Genomic DNA, 21,548 nt, shown 5'->3' on the forward strand with positions numbered 1-21,548 from the left:
ATGTAAGGTTATGCATTTGGGATGCAAGAATCAAGTATTTGAGAATACAAGTAAGGTCACTTTGCATTGAACTGATAAATGTTCACCTATGAAGATCTTGCCAACTACTACACAATATCAGATGTCCTCTGCTATGAATATACAAATTACAAATTAAATGGAGATATATTGGGGGAATCCATGATGGAGAAGGATTTAGGAGTGCTTGTAGACAGCAGGCTTAGCAATAGTGCCCAATGTCATGCAGTAGCTGCAAAGACAAACAAGATCTTATCTTGCATCAAACGGACAATGGATGGAAGGGAAGTAAACATAATTATGCCCCTTTACAAAGCATTAGTAAGACCACACCTTGAATATGGAGTACAATTTTGGGCACCAATCCTAAGAAAATACATTATGGAACTAGAGAGAGTGCAGAGAAGAGCAACTAAATTAATAAAAGGGATGGACAATCTAACTTATGAGGAGAGGCTAGCTAAATTATATTTATTTACATTAGAAAAGAGGCGTCTAAGAGGGGATATGATAACTATATACAAATATATTCGGGGACAATACAAGGAGCTTTCAAAAGAACTATTCATCTCACGGGCAGTACTAAGGATTTGGGGCCATCCCATAAGGTTGGAGGAAAGGAAATTTCACCAGCAACAAAGGAAAAGGTTCTTTACTGTAAGGGCAGTTAAAATGTGGAATTCATTACCCATGGAGACTGTGATGGCAGATACAATAGATTTGTTCAAAAAAAGGTTGGATATCTTTTTAGATGGGAAGAGTATACAGGGATATACCAAATAAGTATACATGGGAAGGATGTTGATCCAGGGATTAATCCGATTGCCAATTCTTGAAGTCAGGAAGGAATTAATTTTTCCCCTTAATGGGGTTTTTTGTTTGACTTCCTCTGGATCAATAAGTAAGTATAGATATACGATAAAGTATCTGTTGTCTAAATTTAGCATAGGTTGAACTTGATGGACCTATGTCTTTTTTCAACCTCATCTACTATGTAACTATATATGTGCGCCTATGCATTGTACATAAAATTGGGCAAATAAATGAATTACAAAGTGGGGCAATGCTTAGGAGACCAATATGTCTATGTATATAGACAGTAATACTTGTGTTGAAGTTTCTGGATTCCTTGCTAATGCATCTGTCAGTGAACACGACTGATCCGAACATTCATTACTGGTGTACTGAACCGATTTGTTGAAGCTGACCCTGCAAGCTCAATTAGCGGTGCGTGGGAAGGTGAATTGACGATACATCTGTTATCCCATTAAGTAACAATTCAGTGCAATTTATTTATGCAACGCATTACAACAAAAACACATTAATAATCTTATTTAACTGTACAGTTCATGTCTGGTTATCTCCACACCTTTAATCAATGCACATGAAGCCTGAATGTCCTTTCCATGCTGCACACAATTTAGCAAGTACTGCAATGCAAACTCAGGGAATTTGGGCCCTTTCACGCTATGGTTTGAACTGAGGGGAGGATGTGTGTATTCGGAGCCTGCCCGCAGTCTTCTAACCGCAGACATTTAAAGCAGTGCGGCATTTCTAGCCTCCCCGTCACTAAAGTAGCACTGCATTTTTGTCCTCAAAAAGATCCCTCTACCTAAACCAAAAGTATTTTTGAATCGTAGGTTTGCCGACTTCTTCCAATAGTTATTGAACAAAGTAACATTTCCTCTACACTAGTGTCTTGTCCAGGAACTGTGACGGTAACTTGCCCATCTGGCAACAACACACATCATTAGGAACACATTAACTTTGTATGGCTCCATCACTTTCATCTTTTAACAAAAGCGCTCTTGGAACACCGAGCTGCGTCGTCAAAGACTTATGTAATAATACAAGAAATAGTCAAATCCAGGGCTGCTGGATTTTGCTGGTTACATCTGTCACCAATGTCCTCCCTGTGGGTCACAGGGTTAAAGCCCTGAGGGTATTTGAGAAGAGACGGTGTCCAGTGGCTGCCAGTGACATTCCATAAGTGCATCATACAATTCCTCGCTCTGCTCCATAAATTGTTTATTGGCTTCGGTCACATCCAGCTGCGGCATAGGATCTGTGGAGACAAAACCAGGTTCATAACTGCTGTCCCTGGCCTATAAGTCGCAGTGGCTGTTCTAGAACGGGGTTCACAACAGTTGGAGGTAGCTGCCCAGCCCTCTGATCATCCTTGGAGCTCACGGCAAATCATACTGCATAGGTCACTCCCCAAAGGCTCTCTCTATGCATCACACCGCACACAGTCATTTGCCCCGTTATCGTAAAGGGGTAGTATTATTTAGGCCCGAGCTTCTTAACTCCAGTCCTACTAACAGTGCAGGTTAAGGCTATCCTCTCATTAGCACAGGTGGCCCAATCATTTTGACGGAACCACGTGTGCTCAACCCAGGAGTATCCTTAAAACCTGCCCGGTTAGTGGTCCTTGAGGACTGGAGTTGGGAACCACTGATTTAGCCGTGTGTTTTTTTAACTGCACTGCATCTCACAGTGCTTCTAAATTTTAACCCTTTCAGGCACGTCACACATTCCATGCTGTTGGTTCTCTTCTCTCTATGCAGTGGAAGAAATACAACAGACAGTAAAATATTGGTAGTGTAGGACTTGCTGATAAGGTCACTGTTACGTGGTTGCTGTTACGTGGTTTGCAGGCTTGAAATGTTTTGGACAAAATATTGCTCTAGATCAGACTTTTGTAGCTGTGCCCCCCCTGCCCACACCCACTTTACCTCCATTCCCTGCGTCAAATGATGCGGCGGCGTCATGTGACGCCACGTTGCCATGGCAATACACCAGCAGCCGCCTGAATCTCGGTAAGCAATCCCCGCGATCCCCGGCACTGCGCTCCCCCCACAAAAATCTCCCGCCCTCCCCCGGTGGGGCACGCCCCCCAGTGTGCACACCGCTGCTCTAGATGACCCATACTTCTAAGAAAAAATAAACCCATAGAAATGAATCAAATTTCTCCTATTGGACGTGCAATGGGGCTTTGTTTTTTTGTATAGATCAGATTTATTTTCTTCCAGCCGTTTGTCCCAAGGCCAGCGTTATGCGAATCCCGGTCAGGCAGGAGGAGGTGAAAGGTGAAGACCATCTAGAACACTGGCCCCACCGGTGGAGAAGGGGTAATAGCAGCAGCCTTGTAGGGTTTCTGTGTGGTGAATGAGGCTGGTACAAGTATGAAAACAAAACTCACCTTCCAATGCATCATCTCCCAACTCCTCTTGTGTCTGAAACAAAAGAAGCGTCTACAGTCAGAATGGAAGATGCACAATGCGGTGTTATGGATTCCCAGCCAGAAACACAAGGTTACAGCGGATAACCACCGAGTCTGACCCCTTTTCCCCATTTGTTCTGAAACATCCGATGTAATTAGAGCTTTTGCTTTTCCATATTTAGGACGGGCTTAGTGTCGTCTATCCCACAAGCAGTTTTAAAGTCCTTTATTGTATTCACCTTCCATCTCCACAGGATTTCTATTCCAAGAACCCTCACATCTCCTCTGAGCCTTCCACGCTTCAGCACAGCTCTTGTTATATTTGTGTGTATGTGTGCTTGTGTGTCAGGACATAATAACAATCATCTGTTCCTTAGCAGGTCTAAAAATTAGGTAAATACAACCTCAGATGAACAACAACACATGACATATTACACCGTGTCATGATTTATTTAACAAAAATAAAGCCAAAATGGAGAAGGCATGTGTGAAAAACTAAGTACACCCTTACTGCTTCCATAGGAATTAAGATGCTAAGTAACAGACAGGTGCTGCTAATCAAATGCCCGATTAATTGATCATCAGCAAGTGTGACCACCTATATAAAAGCCGAAGTTTTAGCAGTTTGCTGGTCTGGAGTATTCAGGTGTGTGTTAACACAATGCCAAGGAGGAAAGACATCAGCAATCATCTTAGAGAAGCAATTGTTGCTGCCCATCAATCTGGGAAGGTTTATATGGCCATTTCCAAACAATTTAAAGTCCATCATTCTACAGTGAGAAAGATTATTCAAAAGTGGAAAACATTCAAGACAGTTGCCAATCTTCCCAGGAGTGGACGTCCCTGCAAATTCATCCCAAGGTCAGACCGTGCAATGCTTAGAGAAATTGCAAAATACCCAAGAGTTACATCTCAGAATCTACAAGCCTCAGTTAGCATGTTAAATGTTAAAGTTCATGACAGTACAATTAGAAAAAGACTGAACAAGTATGGTTTGTTTGGAAGGGTTGCCAGGAGAAAGCCTCTTCTCTCTAAAAAGAACATGGCTTAGGTTTGCAAAGTTGCATCTGAACAAACCACAAGACTTCTGGAACAATGTCCTTTGGACAGACAAGACCAAAGTGGAGATGTTTGGCCATAATGCACAGTGCCACGTTTGGTGAAAACCAAAACACAGCATATCAGCACAAACACCTCATACCAACTGTCAAGAACGGTGGTGGAGGGGTGATGATTTGGGCTTGTTTTGTAGCCACAGGACCTGGGAACCTTGCAGTCATTGAGTCGACCATGAACTCCTCTGTATACCAAAGTATTCTGGAGTCAAATGTGAGGCCATCTGTCCGACAGCTAAAGCTTGGCCGAAATTGGGTCATGCAACAGGACAACGATCCCAAGCACACCAGCAAAAACTACAACAGAATGGCTGAAAAAGAAAAGAATCAAGGTGTTGCAATGGCCCAGTCAAAGTCCAGACCTCAACCCGATTGAAATGCAGTGGTGGGACCTTAAGAGAGCTGTACATAAACAAATGCCCGCAAACCTCAATGAACTGAAGCAACGTTGTAAAGAAGAGTGGGCCAAAATCCCTCCACAACGATGTGAGAGACTGATAAAGTCATACAGAAAACGATTACTTCAACTTATTGCTGCTAAAGGTGGTTCTACAAGCTATTGAATCATAAGGTGTACTTAGTTTTTCACACATGGCTTCTCCATTTTGGCTTTATTTTTGTTAAATAAATCATGACACGGTGTAATTTGTCATGTGTTGTTGTTCAGCCGAGGTTGTATTTACCTAATTTTTAGACCTGCTATTATATCCTGATATGTAAAACCACAGAATTCAAAGAGGGTGTACTTTCTTTTTCACACAACTGTACGCACACACACACACACACACACACACACACACACACACACACACACACACACACACACACACACTAAAATATTAATCCCCCCATGAAACCCAAAGGCATAAAAAATAAAACAAAATGTGCATACATGCTGTAGCTATTACACTTTGTGTAATACTAGTATGGTGTCTGTGTTGTGTGTTATCCCTGTTGGTGCCTGGAGCCACTCCTTGCATTGGTAGCCTCAGCCATCAATGGGGCAAATCATTTTCTGCCATAGGGTTTGGCCTATTACAGAACCCCATGTTATAAAATGGTGACATCTCCAACCACATCACCCACCAAACAAACAAACAAACTGCATCTCTAGCCCACTTAGCACAGATTTCTAGCAGTGAATGCCTACTTGTATCGCGGGCGTTATTTTAAAGAGCGAGAACCACATTTTTTTGGTGCATGCAAATCAAATATGACAACACACTTATAAAACACAGCAGAAATACACACACAATTCTAGAACAAACTTTCAAAGCTCTCTCACTGTTCAGGAAAGCAATACAGAATAACTCCCATCAGCGAGAGACACACTGCTGCACAGCCCCGCTGTAACCGAGGCCCCCGGGAAAACGCATCAGGGTAACCCCTAACCCTGTGCTTCCCGCTATTCTCCCGCTTTACCTGTGAGGTGCTCTGTGTGTAGCCGTACTGTGGGCAGCTGTAACTGCCAGTTTTCTGGTCGTACTTCCAGTTACTAAACAACTGTTGAAACTGCTGATAATAGTAATTATAGGCCTGCCCCTGTTCAAAGGTTGGCGTTTTGTTAATGCTGTAGAGGAGAGAGAGGAGAGAGACGAGATACAGGAGATTATGATGTTGATTAACATTTCTGCACAAAAATAATATGTATGCATATAAGATGATGTTTGGAGGAAAGTTACATAAGAAATGTATAGGTTCCCTATCGCTTAACACAGAAGCAATAGCAGCTTTATGGCTCATATACAAAATAGGAGCTCTATATATCCGCGCTGACTGTTACGTGTCATGTTACCGCTAATCTGTGTATTATATTGGATTGACATAGCAATGATTTGATCAAAATGAAACCGCATCATCAATCCCACTGCTGTGAACCTGATGAAGGCGCCACTGTCACACCGACAGCAGGAGCAAAAACAGAAACAAACAGTTATATTGGATTAAAGCAGCAAAACATGTGAAAGCTTATGTTTTTTTTTTTTTTAAATAAATCAGTTCTGTAGTAGATAATACTGCCTGTATTTTTTTTTTAATTACTATTATTAAAACTCTTAATGGTTTTGAATGAGATTTAATATACTGAGCATCCTTTGATATCTCTAGCAGGTGTAGCCATCTCCCCAGTAGTGCAAGACCTTTGTAACACTTTCCTGTTTGTGATCATTTGTTGCCAATGTTCCCAGCAGTTTAAGCAGCAAACTGTAACAATAGACAATGTTACCTTAGTAATATAAGGATACATTGTAGCTGCTGAGTAACCAAATGAAGCAGCCATTATGTTGGGCGCAGAATCAGGATTGTGACAGATGTATAACAGGAGCACCAAACAATTGCCAGCTTATGTAGAATTATACATTGTCACATGCTTTACATACACCAGCAAGATTTTTTTTTAAAATAAATAAATAATAATAAAAAAATCATACACACACACACACACACGCACGCGCGCGCGCACGCACACACACACACACACACACACACACACACACACACACACACACACACACACACACACACACACACACACACACACACACACACACACACACTAGGAGGGGGGGTGTAATATTGCTGCTTTAGGCTGCGCTTATAGTGCCGGTGACAGCGACGTTGCGTCAAAACAAATGCACTGCCGCAATCACGTGCGCTTATAGTAAGCGCGACAGAGCGACAGCTTGGTCGCGATCGCTGGAAGTCATCTCTATTTGATTTTTCCAGCGACCGTAGCCTGACGTCGCCGTCACTATAACCGTAGCCTTATTGTGATGCATGAGAAGTTATTGTATAAAACCTCGGGTGGGGATTGGGATCATTCGATTAACTCCAGCACTGTTTTGTTTAACAGTTTCAGGGTAAGTGCAAGTGCGATTCACAGCACAGTTTCTGGGCAATAAAGTCGGGTTAGTCCGGGACACCCTTCTAACCGTTCTGTACTATTACACTGAGCTTTACAGGCTGCGAGTCCTGCTCTGATGTCCGGGTAATAAAGTCGGGTTAGTCCGGGACACACTTCTAACCGTTCTGTACTATTACACTGAGCTTTACAGGCTGCGAGCTCTGCTCCGATGTCCGGGCACTGCTCGCTCCTCTTGTTGTGTTACCTATTCTTAATGTCACAACGTCGCAATACCAATGTAGAAACCAGTTAGCGAGAGTGATACGGAGAGCGGGGGCTTTGTGCAGGGTAGGATTAGAAGTTTACTACAACTAGCTCCCAGTCATTTTAACAACTATTAACCCCTTTCTTGTCAGGTGGGCTGCTGATTGCTGTGGCAGCAAAGTGGTTAAGATTGGATAATGGCCTAAAACCTAATATTTCCATTATAGGGTAGTTCTCCAACAAGCTAAGGGCTAGAGGCCAAAAGTTTATTGTACGGTTACTTAGTGATGAGAAAAAATAAATATGTATATCAACAAATGGTAGCAATGCAGCAGCCTAAGGCTGCGGCCAGGGTGGCGCTGAGCGTGCAGGCGCTCATGTGGCGCTGAGCGTGCAGGCGCTCATGCGCCGCAGCGCAAGAAGCAAATTCAAATGCGCTTGCTTGGCAAGCAGCTAAGTGTCGTGCATGCTCAGGCGCTGGCCACACACATTGCCGCAATGTGTTTCATCGCGGCCAGCGTTAGCGCGCCCGCTCAGCGGCACCCTGGCCGAAGCCTAAGAGGTTGATGAGATATCTTACAAAGAGTCTCACACTTGTTTCACTTTTAAATAATTCCACCCAGTGGGAAACGCTCGCTATCGCCACACAAACAAACATTAATAATAACCTGGTTTCTGGTGCTTTTCCATAAAGTGAATAGTTCAGCTTAAATCGTTTGGGCTAAAAAAAAATAAAAAATAAAGGGAAGAAGAAAATAGAAGCAGATTAGCAGATAGAAAATGAAGCTTTACTCATTTGTTTCTCCCCTGCTTGCTCGCCCCCTGCTCCGGCGTCAAATGACGCCATGGGGTCATGCGACGTCACGTGACCCCGCAGCGTCATTTAACGCCTGGTTGCTATGGCGCCGACACCATGGTAAGGGAAGTTACACAGGCTTCGCACGATCCCCCGGCATTTAATTTAAATGCCTTTGGGGAAGCGCAGGGCCCCTGTAACCGCTGCACCCCCCAGTTTGCGCACCCCTGCCTTAATCTGTACATGTGAAGGTTTTATAATCAATACTCTGTTCCACTTAGGGTTACAGGGAAAGTATCTCATTCAAACAGACTCCGGTTCTAGGATTTAGCCCCATGAGTAACCGAGAGGTCCAGTAAGCCAATAGGAGACCATTTGGCAAATAAAAACCCACCTGGCCCACCTAATCTAACCCTTCTCCTGGTACTGTCCAGTCTGTGTTGGATTCACCGTGGATAGTGTACATTACAAGATGCGGTGAATACTTACAAAGGCAGCACCTGGAAGGGGTCTTCCATTGAGCCTGTGCAAACACCTGTCTGCCGATGCTTGGTCAGGAACTTCAACAAAACAGTAACCAACTGGGAGCCTGTAAAGATTGGAGGGATAGAGAGAAATGGGAAGATAAGGAGAAAGAGGGGTAAGGGACGGGGGAGTGGCAAATAATTATCAGAGTGCGGAATACCCAGAAAGGTATTATACTAAGTTTCAACGTACAAAGCTATTGAACAAAGGGAAAAACATACTGCTTGGGGACTTAATGATATGGATACCGTGCAAACTCTAAAGGTGCGCATACGTGCACACACGCTCTGCAATACCAGCACAGTAGTAGCAAAAAAAATAATAAATTAAATGTATTGTGTCCAAGCATAAGCCCAACATTACAGTCCCCATATGACGGGCTTATGTTTGCACTTCGGATATAATAAGTTACCTTTTAATGCTGTGCTGGAATTGCAGATCACTAGTGTGATTTATATTGACTTGCATCTAATCCCCTTTACCGTGCATCACAAATGCCTTCCTATTTGCACTTCACCCTGTGTGTGGGGCTGGTTTGCCCAGATCGATCCATCTAGATACACAAAAGTAAATGTGGCCACAGAAATGACAACCAATGGCTGATACACAGGAGCTGAATCATCTCCCCCACTATTTACCCCAAAACTTCTCACCCCGAGGCTCTGTTCCGGATGATTTTGACACTGAGGACCGGCTCTCCCATAGTGGCAAAGGCTCTGGAGACGAAACCCTCGTTCATGTATGGCTCTAGCTGTTGGTGAAGCAGATATAAAACATGAGATGGAGTAGGAATGGCACGAAGAGAATATTAGACCGGTTACACGCTTATTTCTGGGTGCAGAAGTGTGTTGTCTCATGCATTAGCACAATCAGGGGGGATTTTACCAGTTCTGGTTGGGGTGTATATGGCATGTATTCTGGGTTACAATTTGCTTGTGATTGGGGTGCTTGCTGCTGGAAATCATCAAGAGTACCACAGAGAAAATATGAGAAATGTCCCAAAAAGATGCATATCACCAAGAGGTTAAAGAGAATAATCTTATCCAATCCCTCAGAGAACCAGAGGAAGAAATACTCTGTACAAGTCTAACCCACGCCGACTGTTCTCTGTCTTTGATACTCTACTCAAACCACCCTCAGCTGCCTCTCCTTCCTCCATCTCCGCTCAGGACTTTGCTGACTATTTTAAGGAAAAGGTGGAATCCATACGTCAGAACATCCCCTCTGTTTGTTCCTCCCATCCTACACCTCTTCCTAACTCTCCTCCTGCCTTCCTTGACTCTTTTTCCACTGTCTCAGAGGATGTGTCGCTGTTGATCGCCTCTTCTCCCTCTACCACTTGCCCTCTTGACCCCATTCCCTCCCATCTCCTAAAATCTCTTGCACCTACTATAATCTCTACGCTCACACACATTTTTAACTCCTCCCTCTGCTCTGGAACCTTTCCATCCTCCTTCAAACATGCAACAGTCATACCATTACTCAAAAACAGCAAGCTTGACCCTACCTGTCTTTCTAACTATCGACCTGCCTCCCTCCTGCCTTTTGCCTCTAAACTCCTTGAAAGTCTTGTATTCTCTCGCTTGCTCCATTTTCTCAACATCTATTCTCTTCTAGACCCTCTACAATCTGGCTTCCGCACTGCTCACTCCACGGAAACAGCCCTCACTAAAATAACTGACGACCTCCATGCTGCCAAATACAGAGGTCATTACACTCTGCTCATATTACTCGACCTCTCTGCAGCATGACACCGTGGACCCCCCTCTTCTCCTTCACATTCTCCATAATCTTGGTATTCGGAACAAAGCTCTATCCTGGATCTCATCCTACCTCTCCCATCGTACTTTCAGTGTCTCTTCTGCTAACACCTCCTCCTCTATTGATCTCTCTGTGGGGGTACCCCAGGGCTCTGTCCTGGGACCTCTTCTCTTTTCTCTTTACACACTCTCTCTAGGTGACCTAATCACATCTTTTGGGTTTCAATATCACCTCTATGCTGACGACACACAAATATACTTTCAACACCCGACCGTACACCTGCTGTACAAACCAAAGTTTCTGAATGTCTCTCTGCTATATCATCCTGGATGGCCCTCCGCCGACTTAAACTCAACATGGCTAAAACAGAACTCCTCATACTTCCTCCCAAACCTGGCCCTACTACCTCCTTCCACATTACTGTTGGAACTACGATCATTCACCCAGTAGCCCAAGCACGCTGCCTAGGGGTCACACTCGACTCCTCTCTCACATTCGCCCCTCACATTCAAAACATTTCTAAAACCTGTCGCTTTTTCCTCCGCAATATAACTAAGATACGCCCTTTCCTCTGTTGCTCGACTGCTAAAACTCTGACTCAGGCCCTCATTCTCTCCCGTCTTGATTACTGTAACCTCCTGCTGTCCGGCCTTTCTGCCTCTCACCTGTCTCCCGTACAATCTATCCTAAACGCTGCTGCCAGAATCACTCTACTCTTTCCTAGATCTGTCTCAGCATCTCCCCTCATGAAATCCCTCTCCTGGCTTCCGATCAAATCCCGCATCTCACACTCCATTCTTCTCCTCACTTTTAAAGCTTTACACTCTTTTGCCCCTCCTTACATCTCAGCCCTAATTTCTCGCTATGCACCACCCCGACTCTTGCGTTCTGCTCAAGGATGTCTTCTTTCTACCCCCTTTGTATCTAAAGCCCTCTCCCGCCTTAAACCTTTTTCACTGACTGCCCCACACCTCTGGAATGCCCCTCACCTCTGGAATGCCCTTCCCCTCAGTACCCGACTAGCACCCTCTCTATCCACCTTTAAGACCCAACTTAAGACACACTTGCTTAAAGAAGCATATGAATAGCACTGTGGATTATACTGGACACACGATACATAAAGCTTGGCCCCCTGCAGACGCACTTACCAGAACTCCCTCCTACTGTCTCTGTACGTTCTCCGTACCTACCAATTAGACTGTAAGCTCCTCGGAGCAGGGACTCCTCTTCCTTAATGTCTAAAGCACTTATTCCCATGATCTGTTATTTATATTATCTGTTATTTATTTGATTACCACGTCTATTACTACTGTGAAGCGCTATGTACATTAATGGCGCTATATAAATAAAGACATACAATACATTCCCGAGCACATTAATCCGATCCCACCGCGGCTTTAGGAAAACAGCTGAATTTGAATCTGATTCTATTCTTGTTAAACTTTTTATGTATGCGGGTGTGCATGTATGCGGGTGTGCATGTATGCGGGTGTGCGTGCATGTATGCGGGTGTGCGTGCATCTATAATTGTATTTATATAGCACCAACATTGAACACAGCACTTCAAAAAATTACAATCCTAAATAAATCAATAACAAAAAGTGGGTTTAAGTGCAATGGTAAATAACATAAGGCAATGGGAGACCCTGTCCCAAAGAGCTAACAATCTAAGTGATTGCACAATCCTATGAAGGTGATATCAGGGGGAGACATTTAAGGGGTGCGTGTATATATAACATCTACTTACATCTCCCATCCACAGAGTCGCCATCCCGGATCCAACTCTGTGCCTCTTACCCCGGTCTTAGGCCTCTCTCCCCCCCCAGCCTCAGGCCTCTCTCTCTCTCTCCCCCCCAACCTCAGGCCTCTCTCTCCCCCAGTCTGAGATCTCGGTCGGTCTCTCTCCCCCGTCCCCCCCAGTCTCTCTTCCCCGTCCCCCCCAATCTCTCTGTCTCTCGTCCCCCCCGGTCTCTCTCTCCCCAAATCCCCGGTCTCTCTCTCTCCCCCCCCCCCGTCTCTCTCCCCCCCCCCGTCTCTCTCCCGTCCCCCCCTGGTCTCTCTCTCCCGTCCCCCCCGTCTCTCTCCCGTCCCCCCCGGTCTCTCTCTCTCCCCCCCGTCCCCCCCGGTCTCTCTCTTCCCCTCGTCGTCCCCCGGTCTCTCTCTCCCCCTCGTCGTCCCCCGGTCTCTCTCTCCCCCTCGTCCCCCCCGGTCTCACGCTCCCGTCCCCCCCCCGGTCTCACGCTCCCGTCCCCCCCGGTCTCACGCTCCCGTCCCCCCCCGGTCTCACGCTCCCGTCCCCCCCCCGGTCTCACGCTCCCGTCCCCCCCCCGGTCTCACGCTCCTGTCCCCCCCCCGGTCTCACGCTCCTGTCCCCCCCCCGGTCTCACGCTCCTGTCCCCCCCGGTCTCACGCTCTTTTCCCGGCAGGAGTTTCGCTTCCTCTCCTCCTAGGCCTCAGATAGGCTCCGCCCACCCACGCGCCTCATTGTAATGTCCCTCAATAGGAAAGGGGCGTGGCCTGTATCTACCCGGCAGAGCGCGCGGTAAGCATAGACTGGTGTTATGCGGTGTCTGCCCGGCAGAGGGCGCGGTGAGTATGTGCTGGTGTTATGCGATAGCTGTCCGGCAGAGGGCGCAGTGAGAATAGGAGCAGGATGCACAGAGTTGGGCAGTATCAGGCATGTGTTGGAGAAGTGCTGGAAATGGCTTAATAGAACCACAAGTGTATTATTATTATTTTTTTTTTATAAAAGTTAAACATTTATGCTGTAAAATAGAGAAGAGCAAACCCTTTATTTTAGAAGGAAGTAGAATTGTAATTATTCTTACAAGAGTGTTACTCGTTACCCTGCTATAGTGCTATTACCATTAGACTGCCACCTACTTATAATATGTACAACATTTATTCCTACAACATAATTCCTTTTTTTGAAACTCATCAAAGGAGAGAAAAGTAGGTGCCATGCACCTTCTAACTGATTAATGCGAGGTGATATATGTCTCAGCATCTATTTCAAAGCAGGCTGTTTTTGAGGGGGAGAACATCAGTATAGTGATCTGACTGAAATAAAACAGCAGTAAACACCTAGTTGTGGTACACAGGGTGATTTATTTATTAGTTTATAAAAACATTTATATAGCGCCCTTATCCAGGGCACCGTGCATTAGTTAGTAAAACAAAGGTGTGGTTACATATAGATCATGTAGCCCATCTACTCCCCCTGGAGGGAGATTCTAGCTGCTACCGAGTGCATGATGGAGCGGGTGCATACCTGTTAGGTAGAACAGAAGGCCTGAGAGCTCTGCGATGGTATGAGGAGGCATCAGGACAGGCTCTCCATGATGGGTCCTCTGTCAGCTCAGCGCCTCCATCCAATGAGGAGCCTGGGGCAGCCAGGATGGTCCTCACAGGCAACGCTTCTCACGTGCTCACAATGCAAGCATCACACCAGAGATGATATAACTGGGCTTTATTGGTTCAGTACAGCATTGCAGGCTCCATTCCCTTAAGGCAGTACCCATGGCTTGAGGCCCTAAGCACCCCTCCTCAGCATACCATGCCCCCTAACAGTGCAAGGCCTCAACTCACTCCTATCCAGGAGAGACTGTCTTGTGCTTCATCCATGCAGGGAGAACAGTACAGAACTCCCAGAAACACTTACTCTAACCCAGCGGTGCGCAAAGTGGGGGGCGGGAGATTTTGCTGGGGGGCGCGGGCAGTTGCAGAGGTCCCGCGCTCTTCTCCCAGGCATTTAAATTAAATGCCGGGGGATCGCGTGAGGCCTGTGTAACTCTGTTTACTTGCCGGGATTCAGCCACTCTGTGACGTGTCACCATGGCAACGCAGCGTCAAATGATGCTGCGGCGCCATGTGACATCACACGGGTCAACTGATGTCGCAGGTCACGTGACGCGTTACGTCACATGACCCGCAGCGTCATCTGACGCGGATTAATGTAGGCGGGGGGCGCAAGTGCCGGGGGAGAGAGACGGGGGTGCAGCACAAAAAGTTTGCGCTCCGCTGCTCTAACCTCCAGTCTAGAGGGAACCCCCTCCTTCCCAGGGGAGTGGCTTGTAAGCTGGCAACCTATCAGTCGTAGGGCCCCCCTTGTAATACCAGGCGACTCCTGAACTCCAAACCCAATGTCTCTAACTTCTTCACAGAGATAGATAAAACTCTTAAACTTCGCCTCAAGACCTGGTGGGAGGTCAGTAGCTTTGAAAATTACCTCAAAGCAGAAATCACACCAAGGGGCCTTAGAGCTAACATCGCACCAGCCCATTATATAACTGATCCAGAATTCCACCACTCATGGGAACTTACACAATGTTCTATCATGCTCATGCAGCTACTAGTAGAACACCAGAGAGAGAGGCTTGAAACATTCAGCTCTGAGTTGGAGACCAAACTTAAAGAGGTAGAAAAGTGGAAAGATGATCCCAAATTTGATGATATAGAGAAAAAGCTAGAAACCAATATTTCTAAATTCACATCAGATCTGAAAGAAAGGAAACGCAGAAAGTACGAAAGAGATAAGAAAGATTTCAAAGAAGGGAAAATATTCAGATATAAGTTTGCCAAAAAAAAACAAATACACACCTAGAGCTGCAGAATTACAGGATTATCCACAGAGTGGGAAACCTCTGACACAGACGAGACAAGACAAGATAGTGGTGAAGGCACTTCAGGTTCATTCCTCACATCCCTCGTTCCACAATTTTTAGATCAACAGAGAGGCATATTAACAGGGACAAAAGGCAGAGGAAGACCACAAGAGGAAAAGGGAAGAGTTCTGAGAAGCAACAACCAACAAACACAGGGCAAAAAGAAAGGGAAACAACAAAGATACTAGACACCCCTATGGACTCAGCTAAGTCCATAATAGTAAACCTTTCTAATTTTGCACTCAATAAAGATCACATTAATCTACTCAATAAAGGGTTGTCCTTCTCACCCTCGTCCAACATAGACATTTTTGAATGGGTGAAGGACACTAATCTTTTCAGTAGAAAACTGAAACTTCACAAATTCCATCGCATACGAGACCAGAGGATAGCTCAATCCCTAGAAATCCCTCCACTCAGCCTTCAAGAGACTGAAGCCCTTAATGACCTCACCTTCTGGAGGAATCAAATAGAAACCCAGGAGAAGGGCCTCTCACCACACTTAGACCTAGGTCGAAGTTCCTACCATTTGGGGATAAATTCGCAAATATAGACGTGTTCTGTGATCTCGTAACTAGAGATCTTGAGAATTTGCCAAAGTTCAGAATGACTGACAACCTAACGAATCCTGAGAAACAAGCTCTCAAAGAGCTATCAACCAATACGTCAATAACATTCAAACCATCAGACAAAGGTGGGAATTTAGTCATACTCAATACATCTGACTACAAAGCCGAAAATCTAAGACTGCTGTCAGACAGAACCTGTTATAAAGTCCTCACAAGGGACCCCACCTCTGACTATTTAACAGAGCTGCGCTCTATTTTGGATATAGGATTACTAAACAAAGTCATCTCCCAAAGGGAGTATGACTTTATCCTAAATAAAAATCCAAGAACAGCAACCTTCTATAGTGTACCTAAGATACATAAACGCAAAACACCTCCTCCAGGCCGCCCCATCGTTTCCGGGGTGGGCAATGTCACTGAAAATGCGAGTAGCTACGTTGACCAAATACTAAGGCTTTTTGTGGCGTCATTACCATCCTACCTGAAGGACACCAAAGATGTCCTTCAGAGACTAGAAGGTATAGTCATCACACAAGACACCATTCTAGTAAGTCTAGATGTAGAAGGTCTCTACACTAGCATTCTACACCACATAGGTCTAGAAGCTACTAAGCACTATTTACAGACAAGAGGCAAACATTTCACAACCTACAGCAATTTCGTGATAGAACTTCTCACATTCGTCCTCACAAGGAATTATTTCCTGTTTAACAGCAAAATCTATCACCAAACACAGGGAACTGCCATGGGCACGAAATGTGCACCATCCTATGCGAATCTCTACTTAGGGTGGTGGGAGGAAAAACATGTTTTTACTGAAGAAAGGGAACACTACACGTCACACATCATACTTTGGACGCGCTTCATAGATGACGTGTTCATGCTGTGGCAAGGCACCCCTACATTACTAAAATAATTTATTGAAATCCTCAATCATAACCAACTAAACTTAAGTCTCACTTTAGAGTACAATTACAACTCTATCTGTTTCCTGGACTTACAACTATCGAGAGAGACAGACAATCTGATAGAAACAACTGTCTATCGTAAACCCACGGCCACTAATAACCTTCTAGAGGCCTCCAGCCACCACCCAAGTACCCTAATCAAGGGCATACCAGTAGGCCAATTCCTACGACTCAGGAGAAATTGCAGCACAATTGCAGAATTTGAAACACAGGCAAAAACAATGACCCAACGTTTCAAAGCAAGAGGATATAGCAACAAAAATATAAAAACAGCATATAAGAGAGCAAAATACTCTCCACGTGCTAACCTGCTTACTGATAAAACATCAAACACCGAGAATAAAGCGATACGTTTTGTCGGCACATACAACAAACAGTGGAATTTAGCCAGGGAAGTTTTCCGCAAACACTGGCACATTCTTCTGGCGGACGAGGACATCAAGGAAGTTATCCCCACCTATCCATCAATGGTCAGCAGAAGAGCCAGAAATCTCAAAGACATCCTAGTTCACAGCCACTATACGGAAACACCCACAAGATCATGGCTACCACCTAAACCACATGGAAGCTATTCATGCCAACATTGTAAAGCGTGTCAAAACATCACGACTATAAAAACATTCCAGAATTGGAATAATTCACAAATTATCAGATCAGGAAATTCATCAGTTGCCAGAGCTTTGGAGTAATATACCAAGGTCTCTGCAAATGTGGAAAAATCTACATAGGCAAAACCAAACGTCAATTTAAACAGCGTGTACTGGAACATATAGGCACTATACGCAACAATGTAGATACCCCACTGGCAAGACATATAAACTCTTGCCAAAATGGAAACACCAAATCCATACTCTTTACAGGTATTGACCAATTTTCCCTAGGCCAGAGGAAAGGTGATATAGACACAGTGCTACTGCAGAAGGAAGCACACTGGATCTATAAATTACAAGCACTCACACCTAAAGGCCTCAACGAAGGTTTTGTTTACAGTCCCTTCATTTAATTTCTCTCAGTTCATCCAATTTATAACCACAAATATGATTATAAATTAGGCATGCTATGTAACACCATTCTGGAGATAGACCTCTCTGTTTCAATTTTGCCATACCATTCATTCTAACATCCAACATAAAAGTAACACTTAATAAGGACATAATAACACAGACAAAATACTGATTTATTTATTTATTATTTTACATCATTCCACTATCGTGGCATAATAGTGAGAGCCACTATCCAATAACCAACCAGTACACCTAGTTGAAACATGCTAAGCAATTTGCTATCAATACTGTAGCAGCATGTCACAGCTATTACAAGTTTCACATATCATAGGAAACACAGCGCTGGCTTTAACTATCAATACTTACCAGCCTCACAGTGCGCATGCGCTATCTCCGGATGGGGTTACATGAGTTTAAACCAAGTGGTATAAATATCTTCCGGAGACATAGGACACCCTCTGATTACTAGCCTTGACAAAGCACATCCGCGAAACGCGAGCGTCACTCCAATAGGAACGGTACAATCTATCTGGCAGTTTACTATTTGAATAAAGATTACCTGAATGCAAGCATCCTACCACAGCATTGAGCTTAAAGGATATACTTTGCGAGCAAACGGAAATCTACCCAGAAATTAACCAGTTCACTACCATACATGTATTAGTGCTGTACCAATTAGGGAACAGCTGACCTGTCTATTCTCCCTACAAGGTGCAGCACTTAGCAGTTAACTCCGTATTAGAACATACAGGAGTTCTAGCAGTGCCAATACTCTCATCAGTAACAAAACGCTGAATACTAGTGTCAACTTTAGAGCTGCTATTCCAGATCCTAGGTTCACATGTTATATCAATAAAACCCATTTTTGCACTCACGCACCATCAATCCTATTCATGGGCATCCGCAGGAGGGGGCAAGGGGGGGCGCATGCCCCCCCCCCCCTGGATCACTCGCAGTCCTGGCTGCGCCCATCAAAAAAAAAAAATTAAGTCTCAAAAAAAATAAATCCCCGTGCGCAGTGCTGACACATCCGGCCTTCCAGTCGCCAATGGCAACCAGATTGTACCCGCTGACGATCCCTACAATTCCCCTGCCAGACGCCTCCTCACCCCCCCCCCCCAAACCTGATTGACTGGCGCTTTGCCAGGATTTTTTTTTTTGGCTGGCAGCCAGGCTCTGGGCTGTGAAGCTGCCATTTCTTCTGCTCAGCATAGAGCAGGTAAGCAATGTCCCATGTCCTCCCATGCCTCTCCCCTGGCCTCCTCTGGCCCCCTCACTGGTCTCCCCTGGTCCCCCCACGGCCTCCCCTGGTCCACCCATGGCCTCCCCTGGTCCCCCCACTGCCTCCCCTGGTCACCCCACGGCCTCCAGTGATCCCCTCACGGCCTCCCCTGGTCACCCCACGGCCTCCAGAGGTCCCCCCACGGCCTCCAGATGTCCCCCCACGGCCTCCCATGGACCTCCCCTGGTCCCCCCACGACCTCCCCATGTCCCCCCAAGACCTTTCCTGGTCCCCCCAAGACCTCCCCTGGTCCCCCCAAGACATTCCCTGGTCCCCCCAAGGCCTCCCCTGGTCCTTTTTTTTAAAATTTCATAATTACACTTTCACAATTGCTTTATTAACCTGCTTTCTCAAATTTGCTTGAAAATGCACCATTTGCACACTTTTTTTCAAAATTTTCTCGGGAGGGAGAACCCCCCTTATGCTGGTCGGCCTCGCTCGCCACAATGCACTCACTACCACTTTTACGCCGGGCACTGGCTGTTAAAATTATGCCCCCCCCCGAAAAAATTTCTGTGGACACCCATGATCCCATTGTTGGCGTTAGTGAACACCATCTGGTGCCGAACTACCTAGATTTGCACATTACAAATCAATTAATATATTACTGGCTGCACTATACAGCAGCACAGTAAAGGGTTCTAGCATTAGCGCATCAATTAGTATTCAATTACTGTGGCACTACATATATGGTCAAAATCACCGTTCCTACCATACACCAACCTCTAGCCAATCACTCTATATGGGGGACACTAGGGCCAGTGAGTTCCCTAACACTGGACATTAACATCTTAGATATACTCCTCTGGAGCAACTAACTCCAAGAGTTGGCAAGAACTTGGTACTGTTTAATGATTGTTTTAAACCCCATTGTTTTAACGAAGTTGTGTAAATAAAGTTATTTTAATATATCCATCATCTCACACCGGAAAGAGTGCTATCTACAGGGGTTCTATTCATCTTCTAGTGTATCGACTCCTGAACTGTATTAGGTAACATACACATAACAACATAACCAGCCCTGCAGGGTTTGCTCCCAACACTGCCCACTCCTTACTGGGACTTACAGTACTAGAGGGTTCCAGGGAATCAGTAGCCCAGGGGGACATGGCTACACTTAGATTATAGAGTCATTGTTAAGATGTCTTTGTGGTGGGGAGTGTATCCACATAGGAGCCGAAACACAGGGCGCTTTATCAAAGCTCGTGAAACATGTCAGAGTGCTATTAGGATGTCTGTCCTTATGCCTTTTTAGCTAATAAATTCTTGAAAGAACTTTTGTGTCCTATTCTCCGTTGGTGTGGCTGTGCTTCGGCTCCTACGTGGATGTACACTCTTGCTGATTACCTGCCTGGATGCGCGCCAGTCTGGATACGCTGTGCAGAGGCTTTCCTGCCTTAAGCCTGGGACATAGTGATTTAATCAGTGCGGAGGCGCGCTGAGGCACAGCGCGCCGTCCGTGGGCGTGTCAGGGGTGGGTCTGGGGGCGGGTCAGTGACGTCACGGAGCTGGTTCGCCCTCATTGGGCAAACCGCTCACGTGACCGGCCCTGCAAATTTGAAAACTTCTTGAGACACACGCTTCCCCAAGCGTGCGGACGCATGCGCGAGCCCCTGCTAAAGCCGCTCTCATTGCGGCTGCAGGGGCTCAGTGCCGAGTGTGAGCGCGGCTCAGCCTTGCTCACTCCACTATGTCCCAGGCCTTATTGTTCATGCCCTGCGCCAACTGCTTTGGTGCACGGCAACCTACCCCTTGGAGGATTTCGGTGATTCCTGAGCTGAGGAGGACGCGCATATGGAAGGCGACGACATCACGCAGGGTGCCATGGAGTCAGCGTGATCGCCTGACCAACACCCGGTGAATACTACCACGAGTGGCGCCACGCTTACCTACCTCCAGGATCTTCGCAGGGGAACCGCCACCAAATGTGAAGGATCGGGGCTCCGGTTTGATTGGGTCTTACCGGTCTGAAGCTGCGTGAGTAAAGCAACCATTGCCTGCTGTATACGAGTGGTTATTGAATTTAACCCTTTATTGCCACTTTGCTTGAGACATTGAAAAAAGCACTTACAAACCACACACTTGCAGAGTTTCATCATAGACCCTTCAAATACTGGACATATGTCTTTATATTACAGTATTTGATTCCAGCGTGACCACTATCACTGTTTTTAGAGCTCCGGATATTTTGGTCTTTCTTTAGACCAATTTCTTCTATGTCTTTGTGGTGGGCAGGGGTGGGAACATTATGGTTGGGTTAGGGGTTAAGTGCATTGGGAGCTTGCTTGGTTGGTGGGCAGGGGTAGGAACATTATGGTTGGGTTATGGGTTAGGTGCATTGAGAGCTTGGCTTGGTTGGTGGGCAGGGGTGGGAACATTATGGTTGGGTTATAGGTTAGGAGCATTGAGAGCTTGCTTGGTTGGTAGGCAGGGATGGGAACATTGGGTTATGGTTGGGTTATGGTTAGGTGCATTGAGAGCTTGCTTGGTTGGTAGGCAGGGATAGGAACATTATGG

The 21,548-nt window shown here is 45.7% G+C and overlaps 2 protein-coding genes across 3 annotated transcripts in view; one reads left to right on the plus strand and one right to left on the minus strand.

The window, feature by feature from the left end:
- Nucleotides 1-1,285: 1,285 nt before the first annotated feature.
- Nucleotides 1,286-12,976, minus strand: LOC142497829 (tRNA selenocysteine 1-associated protein 1-like). 2 transcript variants are annotated; one of them, XM_075606187.1, is made up of 7 exons: nt 12,955-12,976; nt 9,437-9,534; nt 8,748-8,847; nt 8,131-8,183; nt 5,779-5,926; nt 3,221-3,254; nt 1,286-2,083 (listed from the first exon to the last, which is right to left on the minus strand). In XM_075606187.1, exons 2-7 carry the CDS (start codon nt 9,520-9,522, stop codon nt 1,947-1,949), a joined length of 558 nt encoding a protein of 185 aa, XP_075462302.1. In that variant the 5' UTR covers nt 9,523-9,534; nt 12,955-12,976; the 3' UTR covers nt 1,286-1,946. The 2 variants fall into 2 exon arrangements, with proteins under 2 accessions (XP_075462302.1, XP_075462301.1); XM_075606186.1 differs by lacking the exon at nt 12,955-12,976 and adding an exon at nt 12,292-12,404.
- LOC142497828 (zonadhesin-like) overlaps nt 12,924-21,548 on the plus strand; it is a 162,464-nt gene continuing 153,839 nt past the window's right edge. The window contains exon 1 of the mRNA XM_075606185.1: nt 12,924-13,086. The gene's annotated coding sequence lies outside the window, so the exon portion shown is untranslated. The remainder of the gene's footprint in view (nt 13,087-21,548) is intronic.

The sequence above is a fragment of the Ascaphus truei genome, chromosome 6, assembly GCF_040206685.1.
Source record: "Ascaphus truei isolate aAscTru1 chromosome 6, aAscTru1.hap1, whole genome shotgun sequence".
In the NCBI taxonomy this organism is placed as follows: Eukaryota; Metazoa; Chordata; class Amphibia; order Anura; family Ascaphidae; genus Ascaphus; species Ascaphus truei.